The sequence below is a fragment of the Cygnus olor genome, chromosome 9 (genome assembly GCF_009769625.2).
Source record: "Cygnus olor isolate bCygOlo1 chromosome 9, bCygOlo1.pri.v2, whole genome shotgun sequence".
NCBI classification, from domain to species: Eukaryota; Metazoa; Chordata; class Aves; order Anseriformes; family Anatidae; genus Cygnus; species Cygnus olor.
This window is the reverse complement of record NC_049177.1, coordinates 21962007-21982808: the sequence shown is the minus strand read 5'-3', so window position 1 is coordinate 21982808 and position 20802 is coordinate 21962007. Positions and strand designations below refer to the sequence as shown.

Sequence of the window (20802 nt, the reverse complement as noted above, 5' to 3'; positions counted from 1 at the left end):
TGCACACGTCTGCACACAAGCACAGCAGGCACGGGCACACACGCACACACATACACACAAATAACTAGGTGAATAGGTGAATATGAACACTAATAGCCATTTATGGCAACAACAATGAAAGCTGTCCCTGGAGCCCGCCTATGGTACGGCAGCCAAAATGATTGAGTACGTCCAGGGCACTGCCGCAGCAATGGCACTCACGTGGGCCTCCTTTTGGAAATGATTAATATTTAACTGGCTTTGTGAACCTGGCTTTGTTTTTGGGAGCGATTAGATAGCGCGGGGCGGGAGGTGTCCGAGCGGCTCCCACTCGTGCTTTGCGAGGAGACGGAGGGAAAGGGATCGGGGGAGATATGGGGCCGCGGACAGAGCCCCTCGGCCCTGTTCGCGTGTGCTGGGGGGGGGGGGAAAGGGGGGGGGGGGGGGGGGAAAAAGCAGCCCGAGAGGCCGGTGTAATAGGATGCTGCAGCTTTTCTGCAAGAGGTGAAATAATTTTAAACACAGACACACAATGAGTTTATTTATTTAGAAAGTTGTTAAATAGAGTCTGGGAATTCAAATATTCAATGTTGACATTGTGCAGGGCTGGCGGGGAGCCAGCCCCGGCGCTCCGGGGGGACCCAATGGCCGCGGCGCCCAGGCCCTCGCCCCTCCCAGCCCACGGACGAGGTAAAAGCCATTAGTTATACCCACAAGCAATAGCTGAATCCGAGTCAAATAATGTTGCCTCAGCCAGCCAACTTCAAAGGCGTGTAAGTGTGTTTGGCTTTTTAGTGCTGGAACTGCAGCAATATGTCACACTTTTGAAAGAGTTTTGTAAACAGTTCCTTCCCCTTTGTAGAAACATTTCTTAAGTTTCTTGTACCCCGTGTAAACAGCGCTAATTAACAAGGGTTACATTTTTCATTTACAAGCAGGGCCGCATTAATGACGAGCTCGCTCCTCGGACCCTCCTTTCCCTTTGTGTCCTGCCCCTGCCCCTCACCGTGGCCGGGCCGGTGCGGTGGGGGGCAGCTGGGGGCAGACGGGGGGCAGACGGGGGGCACTGGGGGCATTTGGGGGCAGTTGGGGGCAGCTGGGGGCAGCTGGGGGCAGCAGGCAGCGGTGGCTGCCCAGGGGCAGGCGGCGGTGCCAGATGTGGTGGTGGCGGCTGCTGGGGGGGGGAAAGAGGGGGTGGGCAGGGAGAGAGGGAGATGGAAAAATGGGGGGGGGAGAAAGGAGGGAGAGAAGGGGAGGGAAAGGAGAGACTGGGTGAGGGAGTGGGAGGGAGAGAGGGAAGGAAAGAGGAAGGTTGGAAAGAAAAAGGGAAGGAGGGAGGGAGGGAGGGAGGAAGGAAGGAAGGAAGGAAGGAAGGAAGGAAGGAAGGAAGGAAGGAGAGACAGAAAGAAAGAGAGAGAGAAAGAGAGAAAGAGAGAAAGAGAGAAAGAGAGAAAGAGAGAAAGAGAGAAAGAGAGAGGGAAAGAGAAAGAGAAAGAAAGAAGGAAGGAAGGAAGGAAGGAAGGAAGGAAGGAAAGAGAAAGAAAGAAAGAAAGAAAGAAAGAAAGAAAGAAAGAAAGAAAGAAAGAAAGAAAGAGAAAGAAAGAAAGAAAGAAAGATTAAAAAAAAAAGGAGAAAAAATGAAGGGCAAAAAAAGGGGTGAAATGAGGAGGGAAAGTAGGAAAGGAAGAAAGGGGCGAGGAAAGCCCCCCGCCCGCTCTGCACCCTGCCAAGGGTTAACGCAGCGCCTCGGGACGATGTGCCCGGCATGGGATGGGATTGTCTCGGCCGGCCCCGGAGCCTCCCGTGCCTGCGGCCGCCGCGCAGAAGCCACCCGGGGACAGCGCCGCGCCGGGATGCTGCCGGGCCGGGCCGGGCCGAGCCGGGACAAGCCGAGCCGGGACAAGCCGAGCCGAGCCGAGCTGTGCCGGCTGCACGGCGCCGGCTGCGGTACAGGCACGGGTAAAGCAAGGGCGAGCGAAGAGCCCCGCCGCGAGGGCTGGGAGCCCGGACACGGCAAACGTTTCCCTGCTCGAAAACAAATTCCCGCACCGAGTCTTAAACAGGCAAATAAAGTTGCCGGCTCTGTTTTTCAATCGGGGCTTTTTAAGTACTAGGCTGAGGCAAATTACAGGCGCAGGAAAAGCTGCTGAAACTTAGGAAAGTGTTATTTTACTATCTCAGATGGTTAGGGGGATCTGGATCTACCTTGGCCGCACTAAATTGCCTGTAAAAAAGTGGTGATAAAGTGTAAAAGTAACAAGTGCCTCCTTCTTCACGTGTGTTCCCCTAAGCTGATCACCTTCTGCCTCTTTATGAGGCTACCGGGGGGCCGGGGGCTGCCCCGGGCCGGCTGCGGGGCTGCGGGCTTGCGGCGGCCGGGGCTGGGGCGGGGGTTATTCGGGGATAAGGGATCCCCGGGAGGGCACAACCCCCCCCGGACCGGCACAAAAAAGCTGCCCGGACCCCGGGGGCTGCCCGGCGCTGCCCGGCCCGCGGGGGACCGCGCAGGTGCAGCGCGGCTGCGGATGGCCGGCCCCGCATCTCCTGGGCTGGACCCGCACCCCTAGGGCAGGATCCTCACCCCCAGGGTCAGATCCGTACCCCCAAGGCCGGATCCGCACCCCCAGGGCCGGCCCCGCACCCCCGCGCCCGGCCCCGCACCGCTGGCCCCGCACAGAGCTCTGCAAGCGCGGCAGCGAGGAAGGCTTCAGCTCCCTTATCCCCCTATTTTTAAAGCTGGGCATTAAAAAAAAATCTCTGGTTATTCCCTACTAGTTATTCCTCTACTAGTTATTCCTCTTTTTGTTTCTTCTATTTTTTTTTTTCTTTTTAGTTTGGGCGCACTGTAAGGGGGGGACACCTCCAAATTGGTTTTTAGCAGTTTTACACCGAGGCCGAGCAAACGTTCACGGCAGGTACCCGCCTGTAGCGACGAGGGAAAAGCTTTCCTGAGCATTAGCGGCAGCCGCACAACCGGGGCGATTTTTATTTGCCGCACACACAAAAAAAGTAAAAGTGAAATAATGCAAGGGGCGCGCTGGATCCCGATCCCTGCCGCTTTTCCACGTACGAGGGTGAAGGCTACGAAATGTTTGCTGCTCCCAGCCCCGAAAGAAAGCACCGAAAAGCTGCAAACTTTTCCGACGACGTCGCAGGGGTCGCCTCCGACCCCGCTTCCACTTGCCGTGAAACCGAGCCGCTCTTCGGGGGAAGGAAAAAAAAAAAAAAGAGCGAGCCTTTCGCAAAACGCCCGAATCCCGGCTTTTTAAACCCGATTTCCTTTAGGAGCGGGTTGCAGCCGGAGGATTAGTTAATGCAGCCGCGGACACGGTGCTAGCCCCGGTGCAGGGACCCCGAGCTGGGCACCGAGCAGCATTTTTGTTTGCAAACTGTGTGCGCCGGCTTCCCCGCTCGAAAATCACCTAATCAAAGGCAGGTTGCTGCTGGTATTGTTAAGGTTCACGGCAAAGCTGGGGATGATGCGGAGAGATCTTTCGCTTCCCCTTTTCCACGCTCCTGTATTATTTTTTTTCCCCTTCACAAATAAAGAGTAAATAAGCATCTGCTTTTTACGTCACGCAACTTATGCAACATTTCATCTGACTTTCTTTTTTTTCCTTCTTTCTTTTCTTTTGCCTGCCCATTATTATTTTTTTTTTTTCACTCGGGAATGTGGGTTGCCAGCGACACGGATATCAAATGAAACTTGCCCAGATGTGTCAGGGAAAATAAAGACATCAGCTGCTTTTAAAATAGGACGCGAAAGCTGGCGAAGTTTGGTTGTTGATTCCCTCTTTTTTAAAAATAAAAATAAAAATAAAAATAAAAATAAAAAAAAAGTAAAATAAAAACACTGCTGCAGTTAAAAGCAAAGATCCCTATCGGAAAGGAGAAACAGATGGAGGGAGCGTAAGACAAATAATTAAATAAGTCGGCGCTGGCGTGTGGACGGCCGAGCCCTCGCCCCGCGGAGCAGAGACCTCGGGGCGGCCAAAGCGTATAAAAAAACCGCTGGAGAGGCGCCCGAAAGCCCGGCGTTTCGCTCCCCTTTTCCGCTGCTGCCTCCAGCCTCTCCCCCTGCCCCCGGCCGCCGCCTCCCCCCCCCAGCTCCGCGCAACCCCGGCGCAGCCTCCCCGCAGCCTCCCCGCAGCCTCCCCGCAGCCTCCCCGCAGCCTCCCCGCGGCCTCCCCACGCGTGCCGCGCTCCCACGCTCCCCCCCCACCCCGCCCCCCTCCCCGCTCGGTGGGGTCGGCCCCGAGACCCGCGGATAAAGGGGCTGGGGGGGGGGGGGGGGGGTCTTTTTGGGGTGGGGGCACAAGCCGGGGGTGGGGGGGGGGGGGGGGGGGGCCGGCTACCTGCGCGCCGCCGCCGCCCCCGCGGAGCTGCGGGGCCCCTCGGCGCGCGCACGCACACGCACCCCCACCCGCGGCCCCCGGCCCTGCGCGCAGCCCACAGCGCCCACTATAGGGCCCGCAGCCGCTCGCACAACGCCCCCCCCCCCCCCCACCCCCCCCCGCCCGACCCCCCCCACCTCCAGCCCCCGGCGGCGGCAGCAACTTCCAGCGCTCGCCACTGAACTTTTCCTCAACTCCTTCCCCACCTCCCGCCGGGAGCCCGCAGCCCCCACGCAGGATCCGGCCCCGCTCCGTGCCCCGGCCGCAGCCCCGCAGCCCACCCCCCCCGCCCCCCCCACCCCCCACCCCCCCCGCCCCCGGCCGAGCCGAGCCGAGCCGAGCCGGGCCGGGCCGGGCCGGGCCGGGGATGCTGCAGGTTGCCGCCGGCCAAGCTCCTCGCCGCATCAGCCCCGTCTGTGCAACATGGCAGAGAGCGAGGGGGGAAAGCCAAGAGAAAGGGGGATTGCACCTACTTGCGGCCAGCTTCCTCGCCCTGCCTTTGGATCGCATGCTGCCAGTCCCGCGGCCGATGCTGCCGGGGGGGGTTGGGGGGGCTTTTTTTTTGGTTTTGTTTTTGTTTTTTCTCCTCTCTTTTTCCTCCTTTTCCTCGCTCCCCCTCTCTCCTCTCCCTCTCCCGCACACACACGCTCTCCCTTTCTCGCAAACCCGGCTCGCTATCTCTCCAGCATTGTCAGTTTGGACACCTTCGCACATGCGCACGGGCGGCTCCCCCCCGCTCTTCAACATTTCAGCGCCGCCAAAAAAAAGTTTGCAGCGATCCATCACCGCCGGGGGGGACCCTGACAGCCGCCACCGGGGCCGGCCCGGGCCGGGCAGCCGCCGCCGGAGGGCTCCGAGCCGGCAGCTCCGCGCCCCCACCGGGGCAGGGGCCGGGGCTGGAAGAAATGACACTTTTTTTTTTTTTTCCCTGTTTTTTTTTTTATTATTATTATTATTTTTTTTTTCTCTTTATTTTTTCGCTTATTACCGCCGTTCCAGCGCCCGTACCCTAAGTTTAAGTTTATTTTCATCCGGCCGCGGGGTGGGCAGAGATAATGGGATGCCGGGTTTCAGTGGGTGCGCGTACCGCTGCGCTGCGCGCTCGCCCAGCGCGGACACTTTCCCCACCTTGAACTCGGCTCAGCCACCGCCAGTTGGGCAGAAAAAAAGCGCTTTTAAAACAGAAACACCGACCGCTCTAATCTGTTTTAATTACAGGCTTTGCCAATCAAAGAGGGAGCGCGCTGAAATTGGGAACTCCTTTAGGGGATGGCTGTGTCCGAGGTATGAATCAATCCCAGCTACATATAGATTTTCCTCCGGTACAACCTCCTTGCATTAAACAGTTTTGTTCAATACCTTCCCTGCGCTATTTATGTTCCCATTAATATCTGTTGCAAATCCTGCCAGACACCATAAAAGAAAATTACAATCTTTCAGACTCGGTGCTGCGCCAGTACATACACGCTGCTCAACTTTTTGTTTTAATAAAATCCTCAGCATCGCCCCTTCCCCTTCCCCCCCCGCCCCCCTCCCGGCTGCCGGTGCTGCGGATCGGGGCCCCCCCCCCAGCGGGCCAAGACCCCCGCACCCCACCCGTGCCCCCCCCCGGACCCACGCGGGATGGGGGTCCCCCTTCTCCCGCACCGCTCCCCAAAGGGCTGGAACTCGCCCTGCCGAGCCGTCCTTGATGCCGGGCGTTATTTGGGATTTGCGATTGGGATGGTGATGATTATTGTTATTATTATTTATTTATTCTGGGGGGGCAGCTCCCAGCCCTGCAGCCCTTGCCCGCCGCAGGGGGATGCTCGGGGCCGGGCTGCGGGGCTGCCCTCGGAGGCCGGGCGTTATTCTCCGCCTCCAGCCCCTCCAGGCAAACCCCCCCCGGAGCGGGGCTGCCCGGGAGGTGGCCCCAAACACCCCCAGGACCGACCCACGCAGCCACCGCGTCTGGAAAAAGCAAAATCCCTCCGGGGGGGGCTTTGCAAAACTCCCCCCTTCCCCTAGCCCCCTACCCCCTCTTTCAGCGGGGACCCCCGCAAAGCCCCCACGAAGCTCCCTCGAAGCCCCCAGCCCCTCCCGGAGGCCAGCCCCAAGCCCTGCTCCCCCCTCCTCGCCTGCCGCTCCCCTGCCCACCCGCGGGGAGGACACGCGTGGGAGCGCAGATGCGGCGTTCCCGGGGAGGGCAGCCCTCACCCCCCCCCCCCCTCCCTCTTGTCACGGCCACCTGCCCTTCGTCCCGGCGGCCTCGGGAGCCCGGCAGGTGCCTCGCCACCCTCCGGGACCCCCCCTCGCCGTCCCGGGCCGCCTCCCGGCCGCCCCCCGCCGCCCGCCCGCCCTCCCCGCCTCCCCCGGGGTCGGCAGCCGCAGGCTCCCCACGCTCGGTCCCGTCCCCGCGTGTTCGCGACGACCCCCCCGGGAAATCCGTTTCGTTCCCGAGGGGAAGGAGGCTCGGCCTCGCCGCCAGCCTCCGCTGCATCCCCGCACGGCCGGCTGCGGGGACGAGAGCTCGTTTGCAGCGGGTCCACGGCCACGCGGAAATATTTATTTCGGGGGGGGGGGGGGGCGATGGTTTTCTCGTACGCGCCGGGAGGGCACAAGCACCCCCTCGCACATTCCCCGTAACAGGAAATTTTCTCTTCCTTACATGACAATTGAATGAGCCCCGCAGCCTACTTGGAGAAAAGTTGGAATTCTTCATCGAGGTATTTTGTTGGGCTATTGTCTTTGTGCAGTGAACTTTACGTCGTGCTATTCAATCGCAATCTATATTCTCCTAGCTACCAGTAAGATTAATTTAATCATTGTAATGCAATTATTAATACTGTTTACCCAACGCTTGATTTCAGGTTTGCTGTTAAGAAATTAAGCTCCTCGCTGGGCGACCGAAAAAAAAAAAGCAACGCAGGGATTTCCAGCCCACGTTGAAATGAAACAGTCCTCTTTATTTAGTCTCAGGACTCCAGCTTTCAGCCATGGGCTCAATTAGGCAAAATGGAAACAATTTTCATTCATTGCAATAACTCACTGTTCTGCTGATCACTTTCAAAATATACACTTTATTATTATACGCTGACCTCGGTGCCGCCGAGTGGCAAGGCTAGAAAGAGGCAGAGGGATCTCTCCAGCCCCCTTGGGCTGTAATTATTAGAAATTAATTGGGTTCAGGACCCCGGGTAGCACGGGTAAATTAATAGCTTGTCTGGTTGTTTAAAGCCGGCCCCCAGCCCCCGGCCGAGCCGGGGAGGGGGCTCCCAGAGCCGGACCCCGCCGGGCGAGCGCCTCCGGCTCCCCCGCCGGCTTTCGGGGAGCTATGGAGGGGTTAAAATCCAACCTAAAGATCCTGTATACTTGGAGCTGTCGTGCGGGGAGTAAAAGTGAAAAGGGAGCCTTAGGCAAAAGGAAATTACTGCAAGCCCGCGTGACCTTTCCGAGAGGTAATCAATCAAGTGATCAACAGGGATATTTATCATTGCTAGATGGGGCTACTTTACAAATGCACGGGGGGGGCACGCACGCACACACACAAAAGTTTGGATAAAGCCGGTGAGTCTGAAGACAAATACGGAGGCTTTAACCGCTGGGAAGCTTGCAAATTTTCCTTTCCGAGCTCCCAGAAGGTAAGGGAGGGAGAAAACGGCTCCGAAGTTTCCCAGTAGAAAATGCCTCCTGTGCTAGGTGGTCCCGTGGAAGCTGTCCGCTCTGCTCGGCGGTCCTGGGAAAGGCTGGGAACGACAGATGTGATAAAAAAAAAAAAAAAAAAAAAAAAAAAAAAAGGGTCCAAATACGGGGGAAAATAATAGAGAGATATGGAAGCTCTGATAGCCGGGCTCGGTGTTTGTTTTCATGTGCTGTGTTTTTATTTGCTGGCTCGAGCTCGGAGGCTGCGGAGCCCGCTCCTGGCTGCCTCTGCTCCCCGAAACGGTTAACTCGGAAACCAACCCAAAGCAACCCAAACCCCAAAACCCGTGCCCCCTGTTAGACGAAATCAGCGCTCTGCTTCAATTAAACTTGCTCCCCGTAGCATAAAGCATCCACCGCGACGCAGGCAATGAAACCCAGCAATAAAAGCGCATGCATTTTCTGCGCAGTTTCCCTCTCCCTTGTAAAACGTGCCTTCGAGTAAGCCCCAGCCATTTCATTTTGCGCCCTGCAACTTTGCGGCTCCCTTCCCAAACCCCCAAAGACCCCTTTTTTTTTTCTCTTTTCCCCCCCCCCCCCGGTTTTACCCCTGCGCTAAACCCTCCCCGGTGCCCTCCCGGTGCAGGGACCCCGATCCCGACCTCCCCCCCCCCCCCCCCGGACCCCCCAGCTCCGCGGAGAAGGGCGCAAAGCGGGGGCCGGGGTTGCGCCTCTCGCTGCGCGCAAATCGCCGCCCCCGCGGCCGGGGCTCGCCCCGCGCAACGCTGCGCGCCTCCTGCGCGGTCTGCGCCGCCCCCGCGCGGCCTCGGCGCGGCACTGCAGGGCTCGGGGGGACGCGGTGTGGGGGGGGGACGGGACGGGACGGGACACCGAGGCTGCCCCCGGCATCCCGCGGAGATTTCCGCGGGCGCGGCTTTCTCCTGTGCCCGGCAGAAGGGGTGCTACCCCCGGGGGATGGAGGGAGAGAGGTCGCGGGTTTGGGGGGCGCGCGGGGGATGGGGGTGAGGTCGTCGCCGGGGATGATTCCCCGTGGAAACGGTGCGGGATGTAGGGTGAGGTGAGGCACCTCGCCTTCCTGCCCGTAGGGGCTTGGGTGAAGTTACATCTGCCCGTGGGGGCTTGGGTTTCTGCACCGTTTGGACTGAAGGAAAACGAGAGAGAGGTCAGCAGCTGGATGGAAAGAGCAGGACCTGGCTTAGCGTGGCCAGCCGGGGCACAAAAGAAGCAAATTTTGCTTTCTGCCTCATCGTGGGTCTCCTGAGCTCCTTCCTATGGGACTTGCAGCCTCCTGTAACCAGAGGGAGGCTTCACCAGACCCCAGGGCTCTGCCTCAAGGCACCACAGCAGAGCACTGCAGAGGTCTAAAGTGCACGTTTAACCTTTTTTCAGGGAAATCCTGAAAGCCTTAGGGGAGGCCTCGAAGAGGCACAAACAGCCTCACCAGTGGGGAACCCATCCAGCAAAGCCCCCAGCCCTGCAAGGAAGAGGCAGGGCAGGGCCATCCCAGGACATACAGCAGGACTTGTACATCCCTCAGCTGCAAACATAACATTTATTTACCAGTTTACCAAAAAGAGGTACAACCAATGCCCCCAAACCAAGCTCCTCGCCAAGAATTGGAGCACCACTTAGCCAAAAAAGTCATGTCTTTGTATCCTCAGGAGGTGACCCCTGGTCTGCCTGCTCCTAAAGGAGATGCAACAGGAAAAACTAACGGGGAGGAAGGGGGAAGTAATTACAGGCCACTAGAGAGAAAACAAACACGCTCTGAATGTAGACAAAACACTGAGCAAAGTCAAATTAATAGTGTGACAAATCAAAAGGGAAAAATGTCAGCAGAGATCAGCCGAAAGTGAACATCGTATTAAAAGCGAAAATTGAAATAATCAAAATCTTGGAGAAAGATGGAAAGGGGAAGGGATTTGAAAAGCAATCCCAAGTAAAAATAAAGGAAGGAGGTGAGAAGGAGTGAGCACTCTACCTCAATGCTCAGCAATGGTCACAGGGCAAAAAATAAAATAAAAATAAAAGGACAGCCCCACCGTGCAGGTAGGTGACTCGGCACAGGGGCTGATTTACACCAGTCTGGCTCCCGCTAAGCACAGTGGCATGGACAGGGTCAGAAAATCCCTACAGAAGCAGAGAGGGGTGTTTTGGGGCCTCCCCAGTGGCTCTGCAGAAGGAAGGGGCCGTGGGTGTTGGGACGTGGGCTTGGGGAGCTGCGGTCCCCTCTAGGCAGCGCTCGCAGGGGAAATGGAGCAACAAGCACCCAGCAGCTCCAGCGGGGCGCTGCCATCCCCCAAATCATGATTTCTTTCACCGGAGCCCCGTGCAGAAGCAGGCCTGCCCCGTACCAGGGAGGCTGGGGAAGCTTTGGTTATCTGGCTGCTTGAACAAGGTAACGCGACTGAATGTAAGGGGGGAAACGTAACGGGGCGACAGCAGAAAGGCCTCTGGCTGGCAACGCTGGAATAAATGAAATTTCTGAGTCAAAAATAAAATCAGTTTGTGTCAGTGAGAGCAGGACCCCGACCCAGGATTGTCAGCAAGATCCCGGAGTTTCTCTTTGCTGGTCCGTTAGCTGCCTTCGTTTGGAGCCGTACTGTCAGCAAAGAGCGGGCTTCTTCCTGCCTCTCTTTGCAGGAACCACAAAGACAGGTTAACACATCAGCCTTTATAAAATCCACAAACCCATTTTTCCCTCTAAAACATAAGGAACACATTCATATTTCACTCCCATTTCTCTCCAGTCCAAAAGCACAGGGTCGGAATTAATGAGTAAAGTATTTGTGTGACGTTTTATATTGTATTGGCATTTATATAGTGCTTTTCACAGGCTTCATGTCAAAACCCTTTACAGGGCAATAAATCATATACCTTTCCTGATGAAATTGTATGTAGGCAATTGGGCACCTATCCTGCCCTCAGCAAGGTCCCGCGCGCGAGACACGGGGAGTGTGATGAAACCTGCAGAAGGGTGTCTGAAAAAATGGATGGAGGTCAGACCTTCCCCCCTCAATATCCTGCAACACGGTAAAAAGTCTTCAGAGCCCACTTGAACAGCCACAGGAAAGACCTAACCTTAACACGACAGAGCTGCTCTTACAGTCCGGATTACTCAGCATGCAAATTGAATTGGGGGTCTTACACTTAACCCCCTTTTTTTTTTTTTTTTTTTTGCCTCTGAATTTAAACAAGATGTCCATTTCCATTGGATATAGGGATATTTAAATTGCGTTCATTTCTGAAAGCAGTGGTCACTCCCAAGAATGAAGCCAAGTGCCAAATCTTGGATCTTAGGCTTTCTGTTAGCACTCACAAATATATCTCTTAATACAAAATTTGAGATGTGAAGGTGCACCTCTGCACTGCTGTCGTTGGCTTCCTTTACTGCCATTTTTTGGCTAATAAAGAGTAATGAAGTTCTGACAACAGCATGCCTGATTAGACTGACTTTTACTTGTTTATTTGCATTCCTGCACTGTTACCAAAGCCACTTCTGGGAAAAAAAAAAAAAAAAAAAAGACAAAAAAAAAAAAAGACATTTAAAGTCTTTTAGGGAAAGATGCCAGGGAAGATGGTAAGAAGAAGCTGTAGGTCTTCTCTGTTGCTCTGCTGGGGAATCACAGCACTTCATCCAATTCACAAGTTCTTTAGAGCCACTGGGTCCAAAGGGTGTTTCGCGGAGTGTCCCTCCTGGCAGACCCCACCACGTAGATGCAGTTGCCTTGGGATTGCAAAAGGCAATGGCTGAGAGGCAAATGGAAATTCTTTGCAGTAGCTCGACACGATTTAAAAACCACTTTTCCACCTCCCCTATCTGTAACACTACAACTGATAACATTCTGCGCATACCGGCTGAGCGTTAAAACGCATTAGATACCAACTTGGTTATGATTTATCAGCCGGAAGAACTGTTGGAATAATTTCTGAGCATGAAAGAATACAAAAAAAATTACTGTTCCCTGCCAGTCGTTTAGATTACCTAATCTGAAGTCAAAGTGACTCAGAAGCAAAGCAAAGCTCGCAGGTAAGAGCACACCACCGAACCCCATCGACTTCCACGGGCTGCGTGAGAAGCCGCCTCATCTTATCTCTCGATCCCGTGTCCGTACCCAACTTATTAGCAGTTTGAAGAATGATCTGTATATAATACACGCACATAGACCTCACTGAGATGGATGACAATGATAATTAAAATGGTCTTTTCAGCGGGAAACACTATCGGCATCAATATTGGAGTTGAATTTTTAGAGTAACCAACACATTAGAGCCTGTAAAACCTTTTCTTTCTGGCAGTAATACACTCGAAGATTAAATTAGACTAAATGTTTGCTACAACAAACGGATTTATGTTAGCAATCAGGATTATGCTCCCAGTCAGTTTTTATTATGCTTTTGGTCATATTTATTCTAGAGGTCTCATTTTCCTACTTCCATAATTTTTTGATCAGTTTTGCTTAAACTGGAAGCCTTTTACTTTTCACTTCAGAAATTACTATTTCTTCTTAAAACCTCTAACAGGTTACAGTATCTGGAATGAGTACTAAGGAAAAGCAAACAAGGTAGCATAAATTACTATCTAATCTACCCCATCTGACTATTTCTAAGGTACCCGTTCCTGCGGTATCGAGGTACTGGATCTCTGAGAGCATGTGATCTTCGATCTTACGCTGGACCTCCAATAATATTTTTTAATTAAACATTTTATTTGATGCCTGCTGTAGCTAACATGCAAATAGCATCATATAAAGAATAAAAGAGAACAGGGAAGAGAAAATGGTGCCTAGATGTAGCATGTTTATTGCAATAAAACAAAAAACACCATCGTCCGTTCCCTGCTGAATTAAAATTATCAGCTTCAAAGTCTGAGTAAGAATTGGTCGGGGCGGGGGGGGGGAGAAAAAAAAAAGCTCTTTCAATCTATTAACATTAAACTTGAAATTAAAAAGTTTGTTGGGGCAAGTTTGAGGTATTCACACAAATAATTCAGAAAACATATGATTTTTTCTCTTGCTTTGCTGTCCAGTTCCCAGCAAATATTCTGCTCTGTTGCTACCTTTCACTAGGACTTTCAAGACTTCCACAGTGGCTGAGCTGAACCACGTTCTTTCTTTGCCTTTGTTCTCTTTGAAAAGTGTTATAGTCTGCATCACCTGTTTAGGAGATAAGCACTGATAGCGTTGCTCAGCCCTTTCTGCTGGCTGAGGATTCCCCAAAGGAATCCACCTCCGCCACACTCAAACCCAACGTACTCTGAAGTCCCGCTGTTCTAGAGCCATCAAGTACAGCATCCTGATACTATGACTACTGAGTAATCTTTTCAAAAGGTCTTTGGGAAAATTTCCACAATATTCCCATTTGCTGCTCAATATTGTTTCTTTCATTTGCACTCATCACCCTAATCTGAGTACATTTTAATAGCACACATCTGTTCGACCGTTTCTTCTCCAGCGTCTTCCCCGAGGGGGATGCTTACACGGTGTAGTGATTTGTAAGGTTTCTTTTGCCTTTGATGGACTCCAACCAAAAGCTCAGCACCGTGAGCTCAGCACCGTGAGCTCCCTGGCAGCTCTGCAGGAGCAGCCTCGTGGTACCTGCTGCCTGGAGGAGGGCAGAGAATGGCATTTCACGCTTGTTGCAGGTCTGCCCTTTTCTTCAGCTTTTCCTACAGCAACCAAAGAGCTCGTAAGAGCCCAACCCATCTGGACGAAGCAGCTGGGGAAGTGCTGATGAGGTGCTGCCAGGCCCTGGAGCTGCTGCAGCCCCAGCTCGGAGCCCCACGGAGGGCACAGAGCTGCTTTGCTCCCATGTCCTGCTCAGCGAGAGCAGCCAGCCTCCCCACCGGGGCATCTGGCTGAAGGACGAATGATAAAACCCTGTAGAAAAGGCAGGAAAGCAAAGATCTGGTATTCTCCTTCCTCACATTTCCTAAGGTATCTGTGGTTTAGCCTTTTAGTTTTCGTTGCTCAGGAAAGTTCCTTAAGCTTATTTCACAGCAGGCTGTAAGGATGAGAGCTCGTTCACCAAGAGCAAAACCTCAGATGCATGCAAATTTCATGACAGAGTGCTGAGGTGCAAAGAAGAAAAATAATTTTTCCCATCCCAGAAATCATTTCAAAATTTCAGAATTTTTCCCAAATGCAGCAAGACGCACTTAGAAGTGGGTTCTGTTCGTTGCTTTTGGTTTATTTGTTTTGTTTTTGCGGAAGCACAGGAAAAGTAAAGAGCACTCTAGTAACACTGCAACTCAGAATTAGGGCTCTCCAGGAACATGAAGATTTGGGGGTTAAGTTCTTCTTCTCAGACGGGCACTCAGGGTTAGGACACACTCCCTCTCAATTCTAGCCAGAAAACAAACTTTTTATTACAAAAGTTTCACTGAAGCTGGCATGTTCCCACCAAATGCTTCAGTGGTGAGAAATAAAGAGTTCCCGAGTGTAGAGCACTGCCAAAAAAAGTCCCGATCATTTCTAGCCAGTGAGCAAGCAAATGTCTTACTTTACATCAGGAGAGAAGGATCTCTGTGTCCCAGCGGTGCTGTAAGCACATGCCTCAGCTTCCCCCAGCTATTTGCTTCTGCCTCCACTCAGTTAGGTGCCAAAAATAATGGGGGGTCATTTTCAAACGTATTTGCAGTTTGTATCGTAAATGCTTATACAAAAAGCATGAATAAAGGACACAGAAAACTACCATGACCTTTAATCTATCCGGTCACAGTGATTTCTATTTTTTTCTCACATACATATACATATGTGTGTGTGCATATACACATACACACCCGTTCATGATGTGTGAAGAGATTTTAGAAATAAATCTCTCTCAAATATTTACTCTTCAAACCTATATGACTTTTTAAAAGAGGTGGGATCCAGGGTAGGGTGCAAAGATCACTTCAGAGATCCTGAGGCTGATCAATATCAGCCGAGCTCGCTTTAAGCCAGTGCAGCTAGATATTTTGGGGAGGGTATTAGTTTCTTGTCCATACTTCGAGGAGTGGCCGTTTGAGGAGCCAAGGGTGCTGAGCCAGCACTTCCAGCGCCCACCGCTGCGATGGCCAGTTGTGAATGCTGGGTGCAGCTGGGGACTTTGTGCTGCTCCTTATTAGACTCAACCCACAGAAATAGCAGCGCTCTGCAGCTGGAACACACCAGCCAACCCATGCTAACCCTGTCTCTTTCCAAATGCCTTTGGTTCCCGAAACAGTCATCGCTGCACCTGCCGTCGATATCCCCGACAAAGCAGGTACCAGCAGAGAGAACAGCCCCGTGCCACCGGCAGAAGAGCACCTCCTCTGCCTGCTCCCTGAGAACACAAGAGCAAAAGAAGTCCCCCTTTCTCCTTGAAGAAGAGCTCGTGCATCCAAGACAAACTCGCAAGAACTCTGTCCCTTCATATAATTTTTAATTAATTCTACCTTAATTCTCAGACAGCAGTCTGAGAAGCCGCAGCATTATATATATATGTCCTCCTTGTGTTTCACTGTTTACATTGTGTTATTCTCTGGCTATTTCCCAACCTTATTCATTCACCCTGGAGATCAATTTGTACACCAAAATAAAGTATGATCTTATCTTTGAGCCGCACAGAAAACCGAAACAAAATTTCTCACGGGAGGCAGGGGTTAAGGCACGGGACTGGGTGTCGGAGAAGTGCTGTTCTATTCTTGGCTCTACCACTCACTTGCTGTGGGAGCTTGTGGAGCAAGATATAGAGCAGGAATGGAGACCGTAGCCAATAAATTCCTCCCCTGCAACTTTTCCTCTTTCATTATGCATGAGAGTGAGCACTTCCAGCGTTCGAGCATAGATCTGAAAGCTGGGGAAACGCCACTCGACCGAAATACAGAACCAGCAGAAAAAGAAAATGAGTGGAAAACATCAATTACAAAGCTCTGAAGTACTGAAAGAGGATGTCTACTCACACAGCAAGAACGGTGGGCCAGATCCAGCCCCGGGCTCAGCAGGCACACTTCCACGCGCTGCCCTGGGCTCTCTGTGCCTGGTCCCAGAGCCACGGGCAGGTTCCCTGCAACAACAAGCAATGAAACCCTGGCAAAGGTCTTCGGCCTGAGAGGTTCTGGTTTGTTTAGAAAAAAAAAATAGAACCTATGCTTTGTTTTTTAAATAAGCGATCTGGCTTTTAGAAAGTAAAAAATACAATTTATTAGGGCAACTTTGATTCAAAAGCCACGGTTCAGACCGTATCCAGATCTGGAGCAGCCAACAAACTGCCTAAATTAAGGACAAGCTCTCAGCTGGCTCCCGCTGGAAGTAGCATTGCCTTGTGCTCCAAGAGGGACAGACCAGACAGTAATTGCTGCTTTGGATAACGGCTCTGATGGGATGCACAAAGCTGCAGCAACTCTTACAGATTTGGGGAATTAAAGAACAATTAAGCACACAGGTCCTCATTTAGGCACTGTGGGGGAAGGCTCTTACACCACTATGCCAGCTAAAGATTGAAGAGTGAGATCTTTGCAGCTGTGGTGTTCTGTGTGTAAAATGTATTGTCACGAAACTGATTTATCCTTATTTATTTTTAATCATTTTACCACCTACTCAGAGGATCTGCACAGCATCCCGCTTTGAGGCACGATCTCGATGGTCAGTGCAGCCTCACCCCATTTGCTGACAGCTCTGCAGCCTGCTTCTGGACCAGGTAGGCTGAGAGAAGCAGCACACTAACCCAGTTCTACAATATTCTTCAATGTCAACCTTTTTTTCAAAATTGTGTCTGTGATAAATGGGAATAGCATGTGCCTTGTTTTAAAAGAAACTGGCCTTGGGAAGAAGAACTAGCTTCTTGATACATAGGAACAATTCTTTCAATTTCATGCTTCTTATAATTTTCTATATTCTACTTGCAGAAATATCAGGCAACCAGAGTCTTTAATTGTTAACCTAAGTGCAATGCATGCCTGGTATATAACAATTATTTCTTAATAAAGTATAATTATTAAAAAAAAAAATTCAACAGTATCAGCCTGTGCAACTGAAACTGTTAATTTACCTAAGGGATTATTTCAACATTTATGTATATTAGGCATTATATAAAACCTAGGATTTCTTGGGAAATTATCAACAAAGGCAAGATTTTTTCAAACCCACTTTTTACTGATTGCATTATCAAATACAATTTTATTTGCTTGAATCTTCTGGGAAGGATATGATTTTAATAATGCATAAAAGGCTTGCCTCGTAGTTGGCTGTTGGCTTTTACTTGATACTTAATGTAATCTGTAATTACTCTAGCAGCTCCTGTGTTGGCTAGTGCGTTAAGGTCGCTGGAAAGCTGTGCTGTGTTGTACTTGGTGTACACGAACATCCTTCTGGTGATTGATGGCTACACCCTACGGAAATGTTTTAATTCTGTCCTTGAAGCTTGCCTTCAGGAACACTGTCAGTACGTATTCTTCCTTGTCGAGCAGCACACGGCGCTTGGGAATCTGCAGCAGCCCGAGGTCCCTGGCTTCTACCCATGGGCATTCAACAACCTCTCCTCTGGGCTTCGGATTCAGTTCCCAAGCCTTCAACCAATGGACTTCCCTACCTCTGATTTACTAGAAAGGGCTGGTTTAAAAGGCACACTTAGGACACGATGATTCCCATGAAAAAGCAGTAACAGCTGGTAAATCACAAACCCAGCTATCAGGTTCCAAGAAATAATGTGTGCCCTTCTCAGTCAAACAGGTCGCTCACAATTACTCCAAGCCTTTGCCATGTCCAGTATCTTGCCTTCACTTTGATGTTATGTGCTGCAGTAATCTGTCCAGAATCCAGTCAATCTGAATAGATGTACAGAAAAATAGCTAAGGCTACTGTCCTTAATTGTTTATGTTTTACTTTGCACAGTTATTAAGGAAAATACTTGAAGCCGTCACTATACTTAAAAAATAATGTTGCAGAACTTGGCTTCAGGAGGGCAGAATTCCACTTTTTATGTATTGTTCCCTTTTGCAATAACTCCTCTTTAAACCATATTCCTGAGCTATCTAAAACCCTTGGCCAGAACCTACAGTTGAGAGGCACAGTTAAAATGCTTCAAACTGGCTGATATTACAAGACTAAACCCTACTTTAAAGACGTTTAACGTTACCATGCGGCAGCCAAGCCCTCCAACACAGCAGGTTTGCAAGCCAGCAAGTCACCTGCAGCTTCTCATGTCATCTGCTCCAGTGACACCACCGAGATAAACTTGAAAATAGGAACAAAGCACTGGAAATATTCCAGAGCTGCCGTATCCCAGAGGTTATTTAACTTGGACTTCACACTCCTAAGATTTCCATGAAATAGGCTGAGAACTGAAACAGTAGTCGATGTTAAGCACAGAATCAGTAATTTAACTGTTACTCCACATTTTTTTATGATCCTCACTGGATGTAAACCAACTTTTTGTCCTGGTGATGCAACTGTGCTACCTGAAAAATGACGTTTCCAAGAGAAAAAAAAAAAATCAGTATGGAAAGTCCTGTGGTGAATGAAAAAACAACTTGGCAGAAAAAGAGATAATTTTGAAAAGCTGATTAATGGGTAGGGTTTTTTGTTTGTTTGTTTTTCTGTACTTCATAACAATTTCTGCACTAGATACCATTACCTTTGGATTCTGTGGGTTTTCCAGGAAAATTGTTCACTGAAAATTTTGTGTGCTTTCAACAAGCAAAATCAAGAGCAAGACTCCACTAGTCATTTACCAGTATTTGCCATCCATTTTTGGCAGTTTCATATTCATGGTTTCTACTCCCTCTGAAAGCAATTAGAACAGTGATTTACAAGTCATAGGAATAGAAAGTTGTAAAATCCTTTATCAGTATATTTCAATATTAAAAACAATAAAGAATTAACTCCACCTCCAATAAACCAAACAAAAGGCTCTGGTTTTAAAGATTTTTTTTTTCAGTGTAGAACTTGATGTTTTGGCTTGTTGGTTACCTGTTTTCTCAGTGAAATTCATTCATTTCACGTTCACTAACTGACCCGCTCTTCTGTGGAGATGGGTGTCCTCATCTCCAGCTCTAGCCAAGAGCAACTAGTTTTTTTTTCTTGTATCTCTCAGCTCACACTGCCAATGATGTAAATACTTCTAGCGACCAGCTGGATTTAAATTGCAGACAAGTCAAGAGTATTTGTTATAGTATCAATTCATCTTAACACTTATTCCAAGTTGGAACATGGCAAGACCAGCACAAATGGAAACTAAATATATTCTCATTCGGGTCTAATGAAAGAGCAGGGAGCTTTTAAACATTACTCTCCGTAACTGCTAAGTGACTGCTGCACACAGTCTTTGCATGAGCCTTGTGATTGTCTCCACTGAAAATTAATTTTGTTGTACTCATCATTGATGTATTGCATCATTCTTGTCACCAGAAAAACACAAAGAGGCTGAGTAACAAAACACTAATATTTCTAGATCCTAGGTGGGAGTCTGCAAGTTCATTTTTTTGCTGCAAATAAAAATCACCATACAAAAAAAAAAAAAATCCACATTAATACAGAAGGAAAGTGTTATTCAATACAGCAGTGAGAACCCCAGCTACCTGTAAGGCCGTACTGTAATTACCGATAATTTACTGGGAGCAGAATCAAAGAACTGGAGCATGCAACTTCAACACTATAAGAAAATAAAAATAAAAATTAAAAATCGGCCAGAATAAACAGAGAAAGCATGAAAATGGTGATTTTCTGGCACTCCCTTTAAAAGGAAGAGTTAAATTAATACATGAAAAGATCCTATCAGCTCTGACTCCTCTGAGTTATTAATTGAACACCTTCTTGGAAACAGGTAGATAAAGACGTGTACCTTGGGGAACGAGATAAGAGTGAAAGGAAAGGGAGAGAAATTAGCAGAGTTTTGCCAGTTCACTCCCTTAATTGTCAGGCCAGGCTTGTTCAAAGCTGCTCGGAGAAGCATAATACGAAGTGGTAACTAAAGTGCAGGCTGATGATGCAGAAGATAAAAACTTCAGGATTATACTCAAACATACTTATCTTTAGACACATAAGAGGCTGTAAAGCCAGCTGAACGATATAAAGCTGTTCTGCAACAAGACAAATGTATACTCCATGTGTTATAAGCAGTTCAAGCTGCTTCCTGTGATGAAAAACATGGACTGTACGGTAGACGTGGTGTAGCTAAGTACAATAGATCCCATGATACAGTTGTTTAAAGGAATATTAGAGTGATGAAAGAAGTGATGGAATTCCTCGCTTTAGGAGGCTCAGAGGCTGAAATGGAGAGAAAAGGTTTAAGTGTGCGGGCTGGGTAAATATTCCTGGTCCTGGAAGTCTGCAGCACAGGCTTTACACGGGAATATCCTGGCCTGGCAGGGGACAGCAGCGGGGGCAGCGCTGGGCAGCACTTCTCACCCACAGACCTCGGAGGAGGAGGCTGGTGTCACCACCACCTCTTCGTAGGTGGAGGATCCACCAAGCAAAAGTGCTCAGCAGGGCACATCTGGAGTCTGCAGCAGATTGAGACCAAACCCCCCTCGTTTCAGGTGGTTTTTGCCCTTTCTGCCCTATTTTGTCCCCCTCAGAGCACAGTGAAGCATCCAAATGCACGATTCACATAACACCAATGCAAGAAAAACAAAAATAATAATAATAAAAAAAGCTTTATTGGAATACTAAATGCTGCTCTCAAATGTTTGCTCCCAAATTATCACAGCTGCCAATATTCCATCATTAATGTACAAGTCTGATTATCTTTCCAACAAAATACAGAGAAGTGCTGCCTTTAAACTTGTTATCATGGCAAAACAGAACGCGATGATAACGCACCAGAA

General features: G+C 50.2%; 1 protein-coding gene and 2 long non-coding RNA genes across 9 annotated transcripts in view; 1 reads left to right on the top strand and 2 right to left on the bottom strand.

Moving 5' to 3' along the window:
- Positions 1 to 5081, bottom strand: part of MECOM (MDS1 and EVI1 complex locus) — a 317715-nt gene extending 312634 nt beyond the window's left edge. Inside the window, exon 1 of one of the 6 annotated variants that reach the window (XM_040566986.1) lies at positions 4847 to 5081. In XM_040566986.1, coding sequence (XP_040422920.1) covers positions 4847 to 4883 — 37 coding nt within the window. In that variant the 5' untranslated portion in view covers positions 4884 to 5081. The remainder of the gene's footprint in view (positions 1 to 4846) is intronic. The other 5 variants (XM_040566981.1, XM_040566985.1, XM_040566982.1 and 2 more) reach the window with 5 other exon arrangements.
- Positions 5082 to 11456: 6375 nt separating this feature from the next.
- On the bottom strand, positions 11457 to 16308 carry LOC121074933. Its single transcript, XR_005822627.1, has 3 exons — positions 16218 to 16308; positions 15940 to 16094; positions 11457 to 11765 (listed from the first exon to the last, which is right to left on the bottom strand). It is a non-coding gene; the product is annotated as an uncharacterized LOC121074933 (long non-coding RNA).
- A 57-nt stretch (positions 16309 to 16365) lies between these two features.
- Positions 16366 to 19544, top strand: LOC121074932. 2 transcript variants are annotated; one of them, XR_005822626.1, is made up of 3 exons: positions 16366 to 16421; positions 16581 to 16676; positions 17270 to 19544. It is a non-coding gene; the product is annotated as an uncharacterized LOC121074932 (long non-coding RNA). The 2 variants fall into 2 exon arrangements; XR_005822625.1 differs by lacking the exon at positions 16366 to 16421 and adding an exon at positions 16445 to 16483.
- The last annotated feature ends 1258 nt before the right edge of the window (positions 19545 to 20802 follow it).